We start from the raw sequence: 21,380 nt of genomic DNA, 5'->3' as shown, positions 1-21,380 counted from the left end.
AATACAGTAGAGCGTCGTTTATCCGAAGGTCAGTTATCCGAAACGTCGGTTATCTGAAGGAATTCCAGTTGACAAATTTAAATTTTCGCCAGTGCTGTGGCACTGTAATCTTTGGCTATTTCTTTGGCTACTCAAATATTTTACGTTTTTGATACTAAATTAACTTCTGAAGTATAATTTTTTATTGTTTTTATATTTTTAAATATATTTATTTTGTTTGTACAAAATAAAAAAATAATTTTTAACGATACAATAGTCTTCGTTAGGCTTAACATCGACGAAAATTCAACGCAAAGCGACACACAACAGAGAAAAATTTCAACACGGGATAAATTAATATATTTTTTCGTACATAATTGGTTATCCAAAAAATAAGTTATCCAAACAAATGACACTCTACTGTAAATGTGTAGGAATAAATTTTCATTTATTCAATATTTATTTTCCAATAGACAAAAACTATTCCATTATATAAAAAAACATTTCTTATAGATAAAATAAAATATGAAATTAGAAAAAATTATAAAGTTTAACTTAAACTATTTCTATAGAAAACATCAATGATATTTTAAAAATACTTAAAAGTACCTCTTCAACATGGTTCTCTGCTAATAATTTCATTTGAACACTAGTCCGGCCTTTACCAATAACATTCTGAAAATATTTTGAACATCAGTTTAAATAAGAAATTCTAAAAATATTATTTCTAAATAAATTATTTCATACAATTATAAAATATTTATTTGATTAACTTATGTCATTATTAAATAAGTCAATGAAATATAATTTGTCTATTAATGTTTTAAATTATTTAAGATTCTAATAAATTTGATGTATAAAGATTTTTGCTTTGACCAAATAAAATATACCAGCATTAAACTGATTTCACAAGAAATGGTAGGTCGTTAATCAAAATAATGTTTAGGGTAGTTGTGACTGCCAGCTAGTGTTGCTAATTCTTCTTGAGATAAACTGGTTGTCACACATTGTGTCAGCAGTATATATTACATTATTTTAATATTTTACTCACTAAATACATGCTTATGTATAGGTACAACTTGTTTCATGAACCTTGACTTGGCTGTAAAAATGCACAGTAGCAAGGACCAGTCTATTTACTTAGTGAAGGAAATAGAAGTTTGTTGAATATAAAGTCACTGTACATCATCAAAAAAGAGGCTCTTAAACTTTATTAAACTTCCGGAGCCCCAACCAAATATTGTAATTTCCTGGTCAAAATATACAAAATGGTCTGTACAATATATCTGCATTTTTCTTAAAGGATATAACTTTATTTTAAAAGAAAGTTGTCTAAGTCAATAGAATATTTAAAAATGATTTTGATCCACTTTTTATCAGTACAATTACAAATTGTCTTGTACGTATTAGGTTGATAGTGACCGGTGACTTCAATATAATGAATCATTCCACATTAATTGAATCATGTACTGAATGAAGTCACATTAAATGAGATATTCTTGTATTTTATACCAAAAAACTGAAGAAATGAAATTTATACTAAACATTATTACCAAATCTTTCTACAATGTTAAATTTATTAAATGACAATTATCAATACATTGAAAATACTTTACATCTTAAAATGGTAATAATTAATTTAACTTTTTAAAGAAAATTTCATACCTTTAAGTGAACTTTACAAAGAGCAAACAAATTTCTTCCATATATTTTAAATAAAGGATGATCTAAAGTAATGTCATATTTTTCCAAAGCATTTACAACTGCTTCTCGTAATTTCTAGATAAATAATTTTAATCTTAGTGAGAAGTTACTTGTAAATAAAAAAAGATTTTATCATATAGTAATAAGACAACTTACTTTTTTGTGTCTTTCAGATAATTCATCAAAAGATAATTCTGATTCTCTATCTTTTAGCAAGTCCTCTGAATTTTCAGAATTAAAACTTGAAGATCTAAAAAAAAAAAAATATTTATAATGATGAAATATTGAAATCTATAATTATGCCATTAAAAATTATACTTAAGCCAATGTCTAATCTTAATGAACTATCCAGTAATTAATCTGATAGAATAAAATCTGTACATTTAAAGAGCCAAAACAGTAATAAAATATGAAAAAATTTATTTATTTCTTTCTTTCATAAGTTAAAGGTTTTATAAAAACTATTATCATAGATTTATTTTTAAATTATATCATCTCATTTGTCTTCATTGTCCCTAAAGCATTACTTTTTTGTGCTCAAAAATTTTGAAGTAATTAATTACTTTTGCTTACAACTTTATCCTGAAGATTAAATTTTATAAGCTACATATAAAAAATGATTTTAAATTAGATTTTGCGATTTCCTTCTTAAGAAAAAATTAATACTTAATCAAGAGAACATCCTCTCTTTTAGTAGATATGAAATTTAGTAACAAAATTTTTTATACAGTAATTATTAATATAGTTTAGTAGTATTGTTATTAGTGGCTTAATAATTGAATTAATCCTGAAAACAGTGTTTGTTCATACAGACACTATGTTATCAAAGGCATAAATACTACATACCTTTTTTCTTCATGATATTTGAAATTTTCCTGGCTTGTTCCATTACAAATAGAATTTGTATCATCATTTGTATTTGTAACTTTTATCCTCTGTATATCTTTTCTTAGTGGAAGCTTTTTTTTAATCTCTTCATTTGAAGAAATGCATTTATTTGCATCTAAACTCAAGATAGGTTTAATAATAGCATTAGGACGGTTCTTTTTAATACTCCAGCCTAAAGGCTTATTCTGATTTAATGTTGTAATAGAATTATTTCCAGAATTTGATTTTCCTTTATGTCCATTAGTTATAGAATGATTGACAAATAACTGTTTTCGACACCCTGTTGGCACTTCAGCAAAGTTTATATTTGTTGAATCACAAGCTAGATTTTCAAATTTTAATGTGAAATCTGTTTTAAAACAAGCTTTTACAGTCTTCTTTCTATCTTGCTTCCTAGAAATAACTGAAATTTGTCTAATTTCTGTTGTTGGCATTAAATCACTACGAACATTTTTAAACTTTTTACTTTGCTGGTTATTTTGATTTAACATTTTATGTCTTTCAGGACTTGTAAATAACAATTCACAAATGTCTCTCTTTTTCTGTCTGTTACGAACCATGTTGTTAGACTTTTCTATCCGCTTTTGAGATTCTGTTGGTGTCAGTCTTGTTTCACAAAATGATGAAATAGTATCAAATTTCACAAGATTAATAATACTTGCTTCCAATTCTTCACAGGATGAGTTAATATTATAGCTATTAAAAGATAAAAATATGTATATTTAATAAAATAAGTAATAATATAATTAAAAATTTTATTCTTATGTATAATTATAGTAAAAATTTCACCTCTCAAAAACTTATTTAACAAATTTTTGGATTAAAAATTTGAAAAATTTATATACATAACTAATAAATATCAATTTCTCAAATTTCATTACAAATTCATTACATCACGTAATGAATTTTATAACATATTTGTTATATGTATAATTTTATAACACACACACGTTATAAAATTATATAAGAATCTTGCTTTTAAATATTACATAGTATATTTTTATGATTTATTAATTGGATATATGTATGATTAAAATACAATATATTTAAATGGCAATGTCCAATTCAGAATAGAAAAAAATTACATTCTAGAAATTATTATAAAAAAAATAAAATAAAATAAAACAACATAACTGTTTTTTTTAACCTGGTTGTGAGTAATCAAAAGCAAAAAAGGATTATTATTTTAGTATAAATATTTATTTATACTTACTATATATCATGATACCTGATTTTTAGTATGTCAGGCCAAATGTTTTGTTTTTGGTCCAAAGATTTCTGATAATTTTTTTCATTACCATCACAAGACTAAAAAAATTAAATATATTCTTTATATCAATTATTAGTAAATCATGATAAAAAAATTATTAATTCAGAAAACTTAATTTCAGTTAAAGATTTCTTATCAATGCAATAACTGTTCAAACATGATGCCCAGTTTTTTCTGAATTTATTAAAAAAGATATACATTTTATTTGTAGAGACTAAAAATTATGAAATTTCTTTACCAGCCAAGCATATATGAATATTTTTAGATTTATTACATTTAATGAATAATATATGTTTATGTTTATAATCCTAAAGTTAATTATATAGCAATACTTGTCAACTAATAACAGTACATAATATTGAATTAAATGGTAGCAGAGATGTTTTCATATCAATACCTATCATTCATAAAAATATCACTTTTCAATGGAATTTTGACCAATTTTACTTTGTACCATCCATTTCAAAAAATTGCTTAGATTCTTCATAGGATATTGACATCCCTGAATATCAAACTACTACAGGACTAATAATTAACCAAATATGGTAGCTAAGATTCATTCTCTTATGCAAAAGGTATAAAGAAATACATATAGAGAAAAGATAATCATGACAACTGAATCAACATAACCTATTAATGATGTACAGTACAATGAATTTGCAGCAGTTACAGTAGCTTAGTAATTGTGTGTGTTATCTTTTTTAAAATACAGTGATACCCCAAACTTAAGCGATAGGTGGGACCAAGCTATAACTGCGTAAGTTGAATTTGTGTAAGTCAGGGTATAATTTTGCAATTTGTGTAAAACCCAAGTCGGATGTATGTAAGCTAATAAATGTTCTCGTTAATCTTATCTCATCTTTTGATTCGTTCACGGTTGCAACAAATCACCACACAGAGTCTCTCGAGTCTCCGTAGATATAACAAACACAGAAATAAATAACACAAAATAAATTGTGGCTATGTGTCAATTCCGTGCGACACGTCTTAACATGTAAGCCAAACAATAGTGTTGGGGGATTGAGTAATTGAGAGTTGCTTGGCGCTCAAACAAAAGACAAATTGACAAGATTTGAAAATCGCGTAACTCCGGGTTCTTATAATTTGGGTAGCGTAAGTTGAGGTATTACTGTATACTATCTTTTTTAAAATATAATGTAATTTTTATATATTATATATACGTGGTACGATTCAAAAGTTTGGGGACTGCAGTAATGTATGACAACAAAAGCATGTATTTAAAGTTACAGCATATGAAATGGATTCTATCAAACCACCCTACGTGTTCAGGTTGATTTCGCCCATGTCACATGATTAAACCGCGAGTGCTGTTGTTTTTTTTCGGAGATAGTTACCTTTGTTTTGCGACGTAATAAAAATGGAGTATCAAGAATAGCGCTGCAACATTAAATTTTGTCAGCATTTAGGTAAAACATCTATGAAGACTTTAAAATTGCTAAGAAAGGTGTACAGTGATTCTACCATGGTGAAATCAAAAGTTTAAAGAGGGCCGAGAATCCATCACAGATGATGAACGCTCTGGCCGACCTTCGACTTCACAGAACGAAGAAAATGTTGAGTTGGTCTCTCAATTATCTAGACATTTTACATCGTTTGAGGGAATCCATTTGTCATAAACGGCCGCAGATCTGGCGAAGTGGAGACTGGTACCTTCTGCACGACAACGCACCTACACATCGGTCCCAAATGGTCACACAGTTCTCGCCAAATCTCAAATCAATGTGCTTCCACACCCCACCTATTCACCGGACTTAGCCCTGTGTGATTTTTATTTGTTTCCATCAATGAAAAAGCATTTGCATGGACACCGTTTTGTGTCATCAGATGAGGTGAGAGCAGCATTGCAGGAGGCCTTACAGGAGGTTTCAAAAAATGGCTTCCAGCAGTGCAGAAGTTATATGAGCACTGGCAAAAGTGTATCATTGCCCAAGGTGATTACTTTGAAGGTGGTTGTGCATCGGCAATATAAACTTTTTAAGGTAAGGAATTTTAAGCCAAGTCCCCGAACTTTTGGATCGTACTATGTATAAGTTGAACATGAAAAATAATGATGGCAATGGGATACAATTTTCAAGGCCACACAAGCCTACATTGAATATGTACTATCCATACATTTCTATATTCAACAGTTGACTCAACAGTGAATTTTCCGTTGAGTCCCTCTGTTGAACGATCTGACATCACATTTTGCAGAAAAAAGAAGCACTTTCATTGAGAGGTCGCTTTTCAAGATGGCTGACTTAAGTAACGAGAAGGTGGCGATTGTGACTGTTTTGCTAAATAATTAAAGTAACTTGCTTAACATTATTCGAATAAATCCTTTTGTTCAAATGAACCCATATCTGTATCATTTTCTTTTATACTGAGTCTTTCTTTAATAATTTTAATTAATTTCTTGAATATTTATATCATTAGGAAGACTTAGAGGACCAAATATCGGTCATAATCAATTTTGGACTAATGAAAAAAATCTTAATACAGTCAACCCACTATAACACTGTTGATAATTCCATTTTCTATGAATTCCATGTTGTACGAGTACAACATGGAATTCACTTAGATTTTACAAATACATGAGCTGTTCACAGTCAGGCACATGTATTTGTAAAATCTAAGTGACTCATACAACATGGAATTCATATAAAACGGAATTATCAACAGTGTTATGGGGAGGGTCAACTGTATTTCAATATTGACCAAATTATCCAACATAATCGTGCAATCACATGTTTTATCATATACAGATCGTTCATTAATCTGTCCATATTACAGCATCCACAGCAGCGAATGAATAGTTTCTATAAGCGAAATTTACTTTTTCATGGAAGCCGCCATGTTAGTTTGTTGAAGACCGTTGAGCTCAACGGTGAAACAGCGCTAATGTCACTAGTCACAACGGAGAACTCAACAGTCCATTTAGAAACGTTGTTCTCTCACTGTTGAGTCAACCGTTGAATATAGAAACATATGGTATGTTTATTGCTATCAGTTTCTGTACGTGTGTTCCACAATACAATGCTGTTTAGGTGTATAGCATTTCAAATCAATTAATTAATTATGACATTATTAAGAAAGTTTTACAAAAATATATAGATAGTTAACCATGTTCAAAAGAATAAAAAATTATACCAAGCAAATACTGCAATCTTTGTGTTGAATTGACATTATTATTACTTCATCTTAACGCCTTAAGTTCTTCGCCCGAGTTAACTCTGGCAGGTTACATAGCCTTACATAAAACTCGGTCCTTTCGGCCCCCCAAATTTTTTTTTTTGAATTTTTGGAATGTTTTTTAAGTCTCCAAATTTTTTCAAAAATTTTTACCTGCGCAAAAAAATTTTATTGCGATTTTAATTAGCCTTTGATAAGGCTCAATTAAGGCTTAATTGTTTTTAATGGGATTTTTTTTATCAAATTTAATTAATCGTTCTAAAGTTGTAGTGCACAGATTTTCCTTTGGTAAAGCTATTTAAAGCTACTTTATGATGTCAAAAATGACCTCCAATAGTTTTTTAATTTATAGATTTTATTATATACACGTTTAATTAAGTTGGGGGGTCGGAAATCGCAATTAAAATTTGAATTTTTTTAAAATATTTAAAAATATATGGCCAGCTACTACTCACCCTACTACAAACCCTTTGCCTCCCGAGACTTCTATGAGAATGTCCCGGGAAATCCGACTCCAGCTGTGTTCAAGATCATCCAGCTGTGTAAACAATGACTCATCGGTGTCAAATTTCACAGAAAGGTGAGACAAAGGAAAATAAAGTTTGAAGCTTTTTCTTCAAAATTAACACATTTCTTTCATTTTTTTTCAGTTTTAAGTATTTTTTATGTTTAATTACATTAATATCAAAAATTTCTGGGAACTTAAGGGGTTATCTTATTATAAAATTTAAATTAGAAAGTGTGATAATCCTCAATCAAGCAGCTTTGCATAAAGTTAGATTTGATTTGCTTTGCATTTTGGGTGTGTAGTAATTTTTTATGTTTTTATTGTAAGGAACCAAGCTGTAATATTATTTAATTTTATTTTGCTTTTTATTCTATTTTGTTTGGGGTTTATGTTTAGTTAGGATGAAGGTTCCCTCACCATTCACCTTAGCAACAAAAAAGAAACAAAAAGAGATGAAGAAAAAAAACCAACTCACTGACTAGACGAAGCATTGTAGGAAACTAACGCACACTTGCGCTCCCAGGCAGAAGTTTGAAAGAAGTTCCGCAGAAAGAAGGGGGAACACCCCACACACACACAAAGTAGAGAACTCGCTAAACCTTGATAAAATAAACATCCCAAAAATGTAATAAAAAGAATAATGTAAAAGGATTTAGTGAGAAATGTCGGAAACTAGGCTTCCCAGGAAAAGACATGCAAATTTATTGTTAAAAGTTAAGTATGTAAATAAGGGGAGTGGTTCCAGAAAGAATTGTGACATCACTTCAGAGTATAAAACGAGCATGACCAGAGAAGACAAGCAAGGTGAGCCCCAGACAGGGATAGATCGAGGTGAATTCCAGAGAGAGATTGGAAACAAGTCTTGAGGATAGCAATAGAAGTATTTCAAAGGAAAGTGGATAAAGAAAAAAAGGTTCCTAGTATTGAGGTGACAGATAGGATCGTAGTTTGTAAGATTCCTTGTACATAGTTTAAGTTGATTGATATTGTCAAATTCCAACGGGAAATGGTTCATAAGTTATAGTGAGTAGATTGTATTATTTTTGTCAGGTTTTGTTAATTGTTTCTTTTCATTGAATAAATTGTTTTTGATTCTTACTAATTTGTATATAGTGAATAATTGAGTTAATATTAAATATCTGAGTTCCTTACTGACCCTTGTACATAGTTATTTCCGGAGCACACTAAGCCCAGACCTGGCATACTAACTGCAAACCCGCGTAAAGTACTCGTTAAGTTAACAGTCATAAAGTTCAGCGATAGTCCCAAACACCTTACTGGCACATAGTATAAAAATTCATATAGTACTTTACATTATGATATTTTGTAAGTTCTTGAGATAGTTGGTAATCCAAGTTTGTCAATTATGGTTGCTCTAAATTGCACATGAAATATTACTTTTGTATTTAAGCTATTGTAGCTGTTGCATATTTTCATTGTTTATCATCAATTAGTTATGTTGATTCCATTGTCGTGATTATTTTACTGAGCAACAAATAAATTTCGTTTTCTGTGTTTCTATGTTCATACATTTAATAACATTCCATAATCTTTAACTGCAAACTATAAAACTTTATTGAGAAATTCTCTAAATTTTTAAAGTATATTTTTATAGTTTATCTGTACTTAAAAGTATTTTTTAAAAATTATAAAATAATTTATCTAAATAATTTTGATTGTGTTTTCATAATTAAATAATTGTGTTTAAAATTTATTAAAATAAATTATACAAATTTATACCCTTACCAAAATTATGGTGACAACTTCAGATTTGATATTACCAGTAGGATAAAAAAGATCATTAAAATCTTCAACTAAAGAAAATAAAATGCATATATATATACATCATGATAATGTTAACATTATTTGAAAAGAATAAATAAGAAAAAAATAATAATAAATATAAATTATAAACTATGAATGTAAATTTAGTGAATATAATAAACAACATATAACATTCTAATTAAAATTATCTATATAATGTATACACAACAATCAAAAAAATTATAATTAAATAAATTCATACAGAAATTAATTATTATTAGTAAATTTAAATTATTATTACAAACTTTTCTTTAATAAATTACAAATTATATTTAATTACAATATTTTTAGAACAAATATCATATCACCTAACAACTTAATAATAACAGTATTCTATAATCTTTTCTAGAATAACAATGGAGTCTATGTTCATTAATATACATATGCAAAAGAACATAGTTCTGTCATTACAAAATAGAACATAAAACATATATTAGAAAATTATAAGATGCATTTAAACTGGTATAATCTATTATAAAAAAAAGTACAGTTGTCCCTTGATAATCCGACAGGTATGGGACCAAAGGTGTGTCAGATTACCAAAAGTGTCCGGATTACCGAAAATAATTACATATTTTGCATTGTTTTGCTAGCAGTAACTTACAATATTCTCTACTCCAACTGTTCAAACAGAACTGTTCACATAAAACACACGAAATGTGTGTCATCGAGTAAGAATTGGATGGGGAGATTCACATCGCGACATGCTTCTGTGCAAGCAGACACGTAACGGGGACAGGTACCTTGACAGGAGGTGTGTCGGACTACTGAGCATGTCAGATTAAAAAACCTCGGACTATAGAGGGACAACTGTATGACATTGTGTGAAGTTTAAATATCAATAAAATTATTAACATAGTATTACCTTTTATACATCTTGTTTGTTCATTTTTTGTTTTTGTAACTAATTCATTGAAAACCATATTTCAGTTGTGAGAACAAACCTGAAATAAAAATAAATCAATGATTTACGTATATTATGACTCAAGTAGAAATATTTCTATTTAGAAAATTTTTAAAATTTATAATGTAGGGTCAATGTTGGTAAATATGAGACACTTCAAGACTTTTGTAACAGCATTTGTTAGGATCAGTATTTTACAAAGAAAAATGCATGACTTCTGCAGATGGTGTTAAAATCTAATGGAGTATACATTTTTTCTGTATGTATGAGAAATGTTGAGCAAAAATTTTTTTCCATCTCATATTTTTCTTTCAAAAGATAAAATATGAGACACCCATTATATCACCATAAGGACTTGCCTATGCCAGCAGGGAGGTTAATAATCAGGAACTACAGGTTAAATGCAAGCCATTTTTGTATAAAACATTGCTCTGTGATATTTAGTTCCCAAGATATATAATTTTTAAAAATGATTTTTCGTACAGCTTATTTTCTTGACATTTTCACATGAAATTTTTTAATTAAAGTAAATAGATAAGATTAAATATTTATCATTGGAAATTATGCTGTAGTTGTGTACAATATAAAAGTGTAAAATAAAACAAAATTTTAAAGACGTAGGCCTAGGCCTAAGTGATTTTATTAACCTTTTTGAACAAAGTATATTACAATACCAACTATTTTATATTACTAATAGTAAATACATATGGTATATACCTAAATTAAATGTTTAAAAAATAAAAAGATATTTCAAGAGCCTCCAACAAACAGATAATAAAAAGATAACTAAACTGGGTTAATAATTCAGTAGGCTATAGCAGTGGTTCCCAATTAGTTTTTCCTGCGTACCACTTCAAGAAAGAGCTCAAACTTGCGTACCCCTTATAGCAGAAATTCATATTAATCCACACTATTATTATAAAATCGAAGGTAATTCTGTCTGCCTGTCACCTTTTCACGTCTAAACCACTGAACAGGTTTTAATAAAATTTGGTACAGAGATAGCTTACATGTTGGAGATGGACATGGGCTACATTTTACTGCGAGAAAATATCTTACTTCCACAAGAAAATTCGATATAATGCAGGCGAAGCTGTGGGTAGACAGCTAATGATAAATAGAATAAGTTTTTTTTTTACATTTATTACCTTTAAAATACAATTCTAATAATAATGAAAATAACATAAAGTTATTTAATTTTAATGTGCATGATTTTCTTTGCACAACTTTGAAAAATCTGGTTGCTGTTTGGTCAGCTTCAGTCTAAAGCAGCGTTTCTCAAAGTGGGCGATAACGCCCCCTTGTGGGCGCTGGAGGCTGTCAGGGAGGCAGTAGAAGGCTCAGAGAATTGGGGGGCGTTAAGGAAATATAGAGGGGCGACGGCAGACAAATTCTATATATAAAAATTCGACGGAATATATATAAAATGTTGACATTTTATATATTTTTTATTTTTTATTGAAGGTCACAACTTGAATATTTCTAACACATTGACTTTTATTTTAGCTCAGCGTTTCTCAAAGTAAGCAATAACGCCCCCTTCTGGCGCGATGAATAGATCTATGATAGAGGCAGGGTATTGAACGGTGACCAACGGCTAAATTGGGGCTGATAAGAGGAAACATTGCGTTTAATGGTTTCCAGATGATGACAACAATGTACAGTAAGGGCACAAAGTGGAGATTCATAGAAAAGTTTTCCTAAGAATATTTTCAATCCTTTTCTCACACAAGAGAAAATGGGTTAGGGGGCGTTGGGTATAACTTTATGGAACAAAGGGGGCGGTGGATCGAAAAAGTTTGAGAATCACTGGTCTAAAGTCATCTTTGAGTTGAAGTCGGTGACGATGTTTACTTTTCATGTTTGTCATGGACGAAAATCCACTCTCGCAGAGGTATGTTGTGTAAAATCGTAGTAAATATTTTATTGCCGCTTCGCTGATATGATAATATTGATAATTGTACAATTAACACAAATTGTCTTAATTGTACGATTTTTGTTTCTTATGTAAGAATTTCATTTAGGTATTATCACAAATGCATTTTTTAAAATGAAATTTTGAGAATATTTTTAATTATAAATAAACAAATTTGTGCATTTGACATCATGTTGTAAATTGCCGAATTTTTGATGGTCCACCCATTATTTTTTTGATTGCTTCATCTCACGCATTTAAATTTTAAATCGACCGATTTTAGATTGCCGCACGTACCCTTAACACAATTTCACATACCCCAGGGGTATGCGTACCACTAATTGGGAACTGTTGGGCTATAGCAAGGGTCGGCAGTTTGTCAACTGAGAAGAGCCAAATTGTCATGAAAACAGGATAACAAAAGTACCAGAGAACCGCATATTAATTTAAATGTGCGAAATACGACACACGACAGAGATGCCTCTAGTGGCCGTTTTCGGCATAACGTTACATGGATGGACGGACACGCGTTCAATGGGTTATATATATATATATAGATATGCTTCAAATGCTACCACTCTTATGCGACTCATATTGATCAACGCGAGTGTGGTTATGTGCGGACGGAGAACAAGTCAAAGTTTGTTCGGCGGCTCTATCTCAAAACTCATGTTATAAGGCTGCGGTGAAATGAGGTGAGATGAAATTGGAGTTTATTTCCGAAGAGCCGCAAACGTCTATGCAAAGAGCTGCATGCGGCTCACGAGCCGCTAATTCCGACCCCTGGGCTATAGGAAAGGAGAAAAGGAAAGGAAGGAAAAGGAAAAATACAGTATAATGCAAATTAGTAAATACACTTTTTTCACAAATATTTTGGATGCACTGTGTTCTCCTTCAACAGAAGACAAATTACTTCCCTTTCTCCTCTCCTATAATGAATTATTAATAGTAAACACAAAGCTTTATTCAATGGCCTATTGAGAAACATAAAAAAAGTAATAAGCCTACCACTAATTAAAGAAAATTTACTTAACTAGCTTAGTCTAAATAAAATAGGACTACACCAAAATAAAACATTTTAGGAACAATTGATTATTTAATTTGCATGGAATAAAAATAATGAAGTCAATAAAATAATAGCCCTGCTGTTTTCTGTGTATTAACATTAAGTTAAATTAGGTGTTATTATATATATATATAATATTAAACATTACATTTCAAAAATATTAATAGGCTGAACTTAAATAAAAAAGAAGTTCCATGGAAACTGATGACTGGTAAATAAAATCTGGTGTTTCATTTTTTACCTATGGTGTGTCATATTTTCTACCTCATTTTGAAATGCACAAAACTCAGACAAAAGATGGTATATACAGTGGTACCTCAGGATATGAAATTAATCCATTCCGTAACTGAGATCGTAAGGTCGTAAGGGTCACCTTACGACATTTTCATGTCGTAAGGTGAATCATTTTTCCCCATACGATTACATGTAAAACCAAATAATTCATTCCAACATGAAAAGCACACTCAAATTAAAGCTCAGTAGTACATTGAAAAAAAAACTTTAGTAAGGAAAACACTGAAAAATGCATTTTGTAGTTGTAAACGTATAAATAACCATAATAGAATAATAATTGATTTAAAAAATGTAGTTTTATTTGCACTTTACCTTTGAGGATAGACGATGGTGGAGGTATAAACTGGTGACAGAAGAGAGAAAGAAGGGAAATGATACTAAAACTTAACTTATATAACATAATGTAACAATAAGTTAAAAATAATTTAGAAAAGAAAAAAAATTAGTGTTGTTTTATATATATTTTTTAAATTTTTATTCACTGCTTTTTGCTTTCTTTCCTTCGCTTCCATCCACACTTTCACTGGATAGAGGTCACTTGGTAAAATATCTATCCAAAGAGGTTTGGCTTTGCCTGCTTTTTAAAATTTTTCTAAAATGACTTAGGTAAACGTCATTACTGTGAGCAGCAATACGGCCAGTGTGAACCTTTTCGGAATGTTTCTTTTCAATAAAATCAGTCACTTTCTGATAATACCTCAAGATTTCCTTTATCAAACGAGATCCTTCCACGATGAAGCAAACGCGAACCAATGAACAGAAGTGAATAAAAAATGGCGCACTGCAAACTAATGTAACGTCGTATGGTGAGATTTTGTTCATATCATGGAGCAAAAATATGTTCGAATTTCATGTTGTATCCTGAAAATTTCGTATGCTGGGGCGTTCGTATCCTGAGGTACCACTGTACAATAAAAACAACTAACAGCTGAAAGCTGCATTTATATACTACGTACAAATTTCTAATTAAATATCAATGTCTTTTGCAGACATATACAGTTGAACTGACAGAAAAGTTTTTGCACCTATTTTTTTTAGTGTTTCTTAAAAATTAAAAAGTCTCAATGAAACCATAGTCATATACATTCAGAAAAGTTATATTAAAAAGCACTAAATAAACTTTATTTTGTATTAGTACAGGACAGATCAGACATAGGTTAAGTCAAATTTTATAACTGTCTCATATTTACCAATTTTTCAGGCTGTCTTATATTTACCCACATTGACCCCTAAATTTTATAAATTTATTTTGTAAATTTTATGGCTTTATTTGACATTTCTGTAAAAATATTTCTTCAAAATCTGTATTCAGAACCATTTTCTTTGCAAATTTTCAGTCAATTGACGATTACTGTTTACCTGTCTGGGCAATTATTTGTTTCATAAAGTACAATCCAAATTAGATAAAGTTTATTCCCTGATATATAAATTTTGTAATCTACCTTATACCAATAACCATAATGTCGCAAAAGTTCACCTTGGTCTTCCTAATCTTACAGATCGTTTGAAATACTTTGATTGCATTCTATGTTTTAAATACTTTAATGGTCAAATTTCAAACTACTGGTTAAGTCTCTGCATTCCAACTGTAAGAACTTACAATACATCCTGCTTTTTCATCCCATTCTTTCACCTTTCTCTCTCACAAAAATCTTTTTTCTACTGCATAACCTCTCATATATATCCTGTAGAACAGTATCTATATCGTAATTTTAACTTTTTTTTAAAATAAGTGTAAATCCGTTCTGTATAATACATAATGTAATTGTGTTTTTTCTGTTTATAATTTTAGTATGTCTTTTATTCTTTGTTACTATTTTATTGGGGGGTTTTTCCCCTCTTGTTATCAGGGGGGGTGGAATCCAATCGTCTCCAATGTTTCCAACTGTAGATAAATTAATAAATAAATCTTTCCTAAAAATCATTGATATCCTGCAATGGCTTTAAACCATCTCTATAAAAGTAAAAATATATCACTTTATACTGATGTGAGGTCAGCCGATTGGGGTGAGGTGTTCTCGACAGCCGAGCGATCAATTCCGTCATGTGGGCGCAGAATGACTCACTGAGACAGGTTTACCATATAAAACCGTTTAATGAAATACATAAATTGTTCTTACAATCATTCAATATGTCAGGCGCAAGCCTATCCAACGACGGGTTACTATAACAGTTCCAATAAAAACGGAAAAGTTCGATTGTTTGGTCAGTCCTTGGGTATTTTTCGGCACGCTGGACAGAGAGGACGATGGCCCCGGGGCACGCACCAGCACTTGTACAGAGGTCCTTGGTTGACGAGTCGAACCTTGGCGATTCTGGACGTGACAGGTTGGCGAAACCAGCTCCTAGGGCGTCGAAAGAGCCTACGTTGTCTCTCTGTGTTGTGAGCACAAAATCCCAGCAGGTGAGCACTACACACCAAAACCCAAGACCTCGTAAAGTTCCTGAAAATGCAGTTTTATTGATTTTTCCACCACCATCGCTGCTCCATTGGTCTCTCCTCGTCACATGGTGACAACTTGAAACCCAACAAAGAGCGCGAGAGAGGTCAACGTCTCGTCGGAACACGACTCCTCTCCAACCTCGTTTTCCTCGACTTTACTCTATCTATTGTTTAAAATCTTTTAACAAGACAAAAGGTTCATTGTTTAAATCCGATCTTTAAGTTCGCTCTTTCATGCTACAAAACTTGACTCATTCAAAAAGTCATTAATTGCCTTCTTTCGGACCCTGTTTGGGTCCTCACACTGATATATGACTTCTTTACCTCATGTAAAGCTAGAGCTATGCAAATTGTAAAAATGTAAAAACAAAAAATTAATAAATAACTCCTACAAGCACACCGGGTTGTATAAACAAAATTACGACTTACTTAAGCCTGTAACCGATGCAAAATTGTAAAATATTAACACACAAACGTTTTCGGAACACCTTCCGTGTTCTTCCTCAGGTTTTTCAAACTGGATTTTTTTTTTATATTCTGGAACACCACTATGAAATTTTTTTTTTTTAAACGAATGATGATATTTCGAATGCTCAGTGTCCATTGCGCATGCATTGTACACGTTGTGTTCCCGGTTGTTCAGAGTCCCATTCAATCTTCTAATCATTATGTAATTTCTCTCGTTATTCATACGATGTAGTATTCTAGCCTTCAACGTCATGTGTCCCCCCGCATCATCCGGTGTTAAATCAATCTTTACGAATCATTATGCAAAACGGCCTGCCAAGCGTACGAAAGAGCCATCTCCTCCCGTGTATTAATGCACTCCGATGAAGTGTGCGCCTTAAATATCTCCACCGCCTCTAGCCATTTGAGGTGGTCCATCTGTGTCATTTTAACTATTAACGTTGCCCCTGCGAAGTCAACTGTAATATCCGGGTCAGAAGCATACACCGACAGTGACATGGTGGCTCTGTTGTGACGTATGTCTGCTTTGTGTTCACTCATTCTTACCCCCATCGAGCGTTTCATAGACCCTATGTAAACTAAATCTCTGTCGAATCTTTCATCCCTAACAGGGATCCGATATATTCCCGGCAATTTTATCGGGTCAGACGGGTCCTTCCCATTACGTAGTATGTCAAACATAGTTGAGCCTCTCTTGTAAGCAATGTAGACATTACGTCTTTTGGCTATAGCTGTGTGTACCGATCTCAAGATAGGGTTGAATGTAATTCTTTCCACCTCAATGCTGTGGTTGTCTCTTAATGTCGTCCTAGAGGTGTTGTGTGACATTAGTGCTCTTTCATGGCGTTCTACGATTCTCGGAACAAGATTGCGGTAGCCATGCATAACAGCGATCTTCTCAATGCATGTTAACTCTTCGTTAAGTGCCTCTTGTGTAGATGAATGAGAATAGACTGAAGTGTGAATGTTGGGTCCTTGAATCTTGATATTTATATCTAAGAAGTGGACATTAGTGTTGCTGTGTTGATCCACCTCAAGTGTTAGCCCATATGGATTATCGTTCATAGCTTCCACAAATCGTGCCAAGTTTGGGGATGTTTTCCATACAACAATAACGTCATCTACGTATCTTCTGTATAGCATGATGTACTGCATGAATCTTGGAAGGATATTACAGTTGACTTCGCAGGGGCAACGTTAATAGTTAAAACGACACAGATGGACCACCTCAAATGGCTAGAGGCTGTGGAGATATTTAAGGCGCACACTTCATCGGAGTGCATTAATACACGGGAGTAGATGGCTCTTTCGTATGCTTGGCAGGCCGTTTTGCATAATGATTCGTAAAGATTGATTTAACACCGGATGATGCGGGGGGACACATGACGTTGAAGGCTAGAATACTACATCGTATGAATAGCGAGAGAAATTACATAATGATTAGAAGATTGAATGGGACTCTGAACAACCGGGAACACAACGTGTACAANTTGCATAATGATTCGTAAAGATTGATTTAACACCGGATGATGCGGGGGGACACATGACGTTGAAGGCTAGAATACTACATCGTATGAATAGCGAGAGAAATTACATAATGATTAGAAGATTGAATGGGACTCTGAACAACCGGGAACACAACGTGTACAACACGTGCGCAATGGACACTGAGCATTCGAAATATCATCATTCGTTTAAAAAAAAAAAATTTCATAGTGGTGTTCCAGAATATAAAAAAAAAATCCAGTTTGAAAAACCTGAGGAAGAACACGGAAGGTGTTCCGAAAACGTTTGTGTGTTAATATTTTACAATTTCGCATCGGTTACAGGCTTAAGTAAGTCGTAATTTTGTTCAAAAAATTAAATTATATTCTAAAACCATGTTTAAAATGTAGAGTTTTCTTTTTGAAAAGAGAGGACTAAAGGTGCTCATCATAACATGTGGTAATGCTCTACAGTTTTGCTCTGTCACACATGTAACGTTAAAGTGCCAACTTTGATCCTTAATACCCTCATGACTAATGAATCGACTTGGATAAAATTTAAAATAGTGTTTATGATAAATACTGTGGACGTCCTAAATTGATTAAATTCATTGGATTGTTTTGGACTTATACAACTAGCATTTTGTCTCCTAGATTTATGAGATAGAATATGAAATAATTAACACAACAGTGTAGAGGCATTACAAACATGATTTATTAACATAATTAAGACGTACTCACTAGTACTTTCGATAGCTTACAGCCACCATTCTCAGGCAAAAAAGAATCGAATACAAATAATTTTCAAACTTTCAGTTATCTGAACAGACTTTTTTCAAGTTATCTAAGGCATGTGAATAGAATACAGAACAAAATGAAATTAAATTAAAATGTTAAAATGAATGCATATTAAAGATATATAGCAATATTTTATCTCTGCTAAAAATCATTGATATCTACAATGACTTTAAACCATCTCTATAAAATTAAAAATATATCAGAGTTCATAGCCTTATCACTAAGTAAATTCTGCAATTACTTCTTTTTATTCGCAGAGCACTCCTTCCATCCACCCAGACATTAGTAAACAATGAATTACAACTTTTCAATAGGATGGTGAACAATGCTGGTTATTCTCCTTCCAGGTTTTGTTATCTCTGTAACTGGGTCAAGAACAAGTTGTTTCCACAGATGTTCCTCTGCACTAAGGATGAAATAATAGTAGTACAACCCCAATACTGTATTTAGGCCCTATATCACTGAGAGTAGCATGTCTTTTTAGAAAACATGGCTTTACTTTACCTATAGCCCCAACCTACACTATGAAGAACATTATGAAATGATAGAGACAAGCTCACATTAAATGAAGAATTGTAAGTCTACAAAATTCCGTTACAATACGTACTCTCAGGAGAAAATTATTTACATTGGACTACTACTAGAATGCTGTAGTCCCATATCCTGAAACATCATGATGATATTAAAAACAACAGACTAGCAACTGAGTTATCTAAAAGGATACTAGACCAAGGTTATCTACCACTTTGGGTGCACACACCAAATTACTTAACAAGTTCTATGATTGAAGGGAGTTATTTATATGGGAGAACCTCTATATATCTGCAATACCACCATGCAATGCACCTACCATAGAAATCCAGCAATTGTGGATAACATTATTTAAACAATTCAACTTGTAATTTTATATTTATATATGTACCACAATCATATTTATCTTACAACTACGATTATTTAACTAATGTCTTGTCATATATTTTTTTGCAATTTATACATACTGAAAATATCATAAATTACTTTAAACTATAAAAAACATTTATGTTTTAATAGAAACATTATTTTGAATGGGGTTTGTTACACCCCACCTTGTCACTAACGTTACAGTGCTCAAACAGTTTTCGTACCCTGAACACTGGGAGTTAGGTAGCAGGTTCGCGCCTCGCTCGGATGGGCTGGCCATGTGGAGTTTTCTGGGTTTTCTCCACGTCTGAAATGCTTAAATAGGGGCCAGTTTCCCTTAAAAAGACCTCCCGGAAGGCATCCCCTAGGCAGATCACCCAAGTGTTGCATTGCCATAACTTAACCAACAACAACATTAACATTACAAAAGTCCATCTTGTCAATGCTAGGTTAAGTAACAAGACCTTTTTTTGGTTGTATTTGAACTGTTGGAAAGGATATACGAATTTTGGAAACAATATCTAATTAGGGAACTTTTCTTTCTGTTCTGGGGCACAAAGAAGACTTTTATCAGCCCATTGTGGGTTCAGCCATGCCCACAGTGGTGCAACCAAGCAGTAAGGGATGAGCACCAACATATCCATGAAAATCTTGGGGTTTTTTGACTGACCTATTTCAATTTGTTCCTGGGTTCCCATAATATATGCTGACACCTTACCCCTTAATCACTTGGATTCATTAATTCTAATTTTATATCCATATATGTATATATATATATATATATATATATACATATATGGATATAAAATTAGAATTAATGAATCCAAGTGATTAAGGGGTAAGGTGTCAGCATATATTATGGGAACCCAGGAACAAATTGAAATAGGTCAGTCAAAAAACCCCAAGATTTTCCTGGATATGTTGGTTCTCATCCCTTACTGCTTGGCTGCATATATATATATATATATGGATATAAAATTAGAATTAATGAATCTTCATATATATATAAAACAGCTCTTGCAAAAAAACCAATGATCTTTGATAGGAATAAAATCTTATTTAGTATATATCAGAACTGAAATGAATTTTATCAACTAAGCATGCCTGGTTCCTATTGGAAACAGTCAGCATGAATGACAAATGCAAAAATAAAGCTTTGATCCAAATCACACTTCTTAAATAGCAATAAAAATACAATTAAAAAAACTTGAAATTTATAATAATTAAAGTATGAAATGCTTTATTATTCTACTAAAATCTATAATTATATATATATTTCAAATATAGTTTTGCATAATTCAATAAGACAATTCAAACATATTTAATTTATTCTAACCTAACCAAATTCGTATCAAATAAAATTCAACTTAAATCAGTTAAATAACTTATTTGCATTCTTTAATAAAAAAAAAACGATTTTTTTAAGTAAAATAATTAAAATATTAATAGAAAATCATATTTAAACTTACATTTTTCTTTTTGTTTATATACTTTTAAAACTACAATTTATACCAAACGAACGTTAAACGTAAGATTTGAATGACGCGCTCCCTCTACCAGTGTTGCCACGCCGATTTGCTTGCCATCGGTAGATTCCTTAGGCAATTTTCGGTAGATTTCGGTAATTTTTCGGTAAATCGACTTTTTGTGGCAGAAAGGAGGTTGCACATAAACAATAACACTCTTTTTCGTCATTTATTTTATTATAAACTATAAAACANTATGTATAATTTTTTTTTAAGT

At 31.5% G+C, this 21,380-nt stretch overlaps 1 protein-coding gene across 1 annotated transcript; it reads right to left on the bottom strand.

Moving 5' to 3' along the window:
• Positions 1–534: 534 nt before the first annotated feature.
• LOC111626312 lies at positions 535–21,217 on the bottom strand. The gene is made up of 8 exons (XM_023369634.1): positions 21,107–21,217; positions 10,231–10,309; positions 9,288–9,355; positions 3,800–3,879; positions 2,530–3,267; positions 1,840–1,933; positions 1,645–1,758; positions 535–654 (listed from the first exon to the last, which is right to left on the bottom strand). The coding sequence occupies exons 2-8, from the start codon at positions 10,286–10,288 to the stop codon at positions 535–537; spliced, it is 1,272 nt and encodes a 423-aa protein (XP_023225402.1). The 5' UTR covers positions 10,289–10,309; positions 21,107–21,217.
• Positions 21,218–21,380: the final 163 nt, after the last annotated feature.

This window comes from Centruroides sculpturatus, unplaced genomic scaffold, assembly GCF_000671375.1.
Source record: "Centruroides sculpturatus isolate CEXI.00-Female unplaced genomic scaffold, Cexi_2.0 scaffold182, whole genome shotgun sequence".
Taxonomy (NCBI): Eukaryota; Metazoa; Arthropoda; class Arachnida; order Scorpiones; family Buthidae; genus Centruroides; species Centruroides sculpturatus.
The sequence above is the reverse complement of the archived record's forward strand: the minus strand, read 5'-3'. Positions and strand labels throughout refer to the sequence as shown.

What these genes read in the sequence shown, in the direction of transcription:
- LOC111626312 (XM_023369634.1), bottom strand. Translation starts at nt 10,288, where the DNA reads ATGGTTTTCAATGAATTAGTTACAAAAACAAAAAATGAACAAACAAGA. An exon ending in AAATATCATGAAGAAAAAAG is followed by an intron (nt 1,934 to 2,529) that starts GTATGTAGTATT and finishes TTTTTTTTTTAG; the next exon opens with ATCTTCAAGTTTTAATTCTG. An exon ending in TTTGTAAAGTTCACTTAAAG is followed by an intron (nt 655 to 1,644) that starts GTATGAAATTTT and finishes AAATATTTTCAG; the next exon opens with AATGTTATTGGTAAAGGCCG.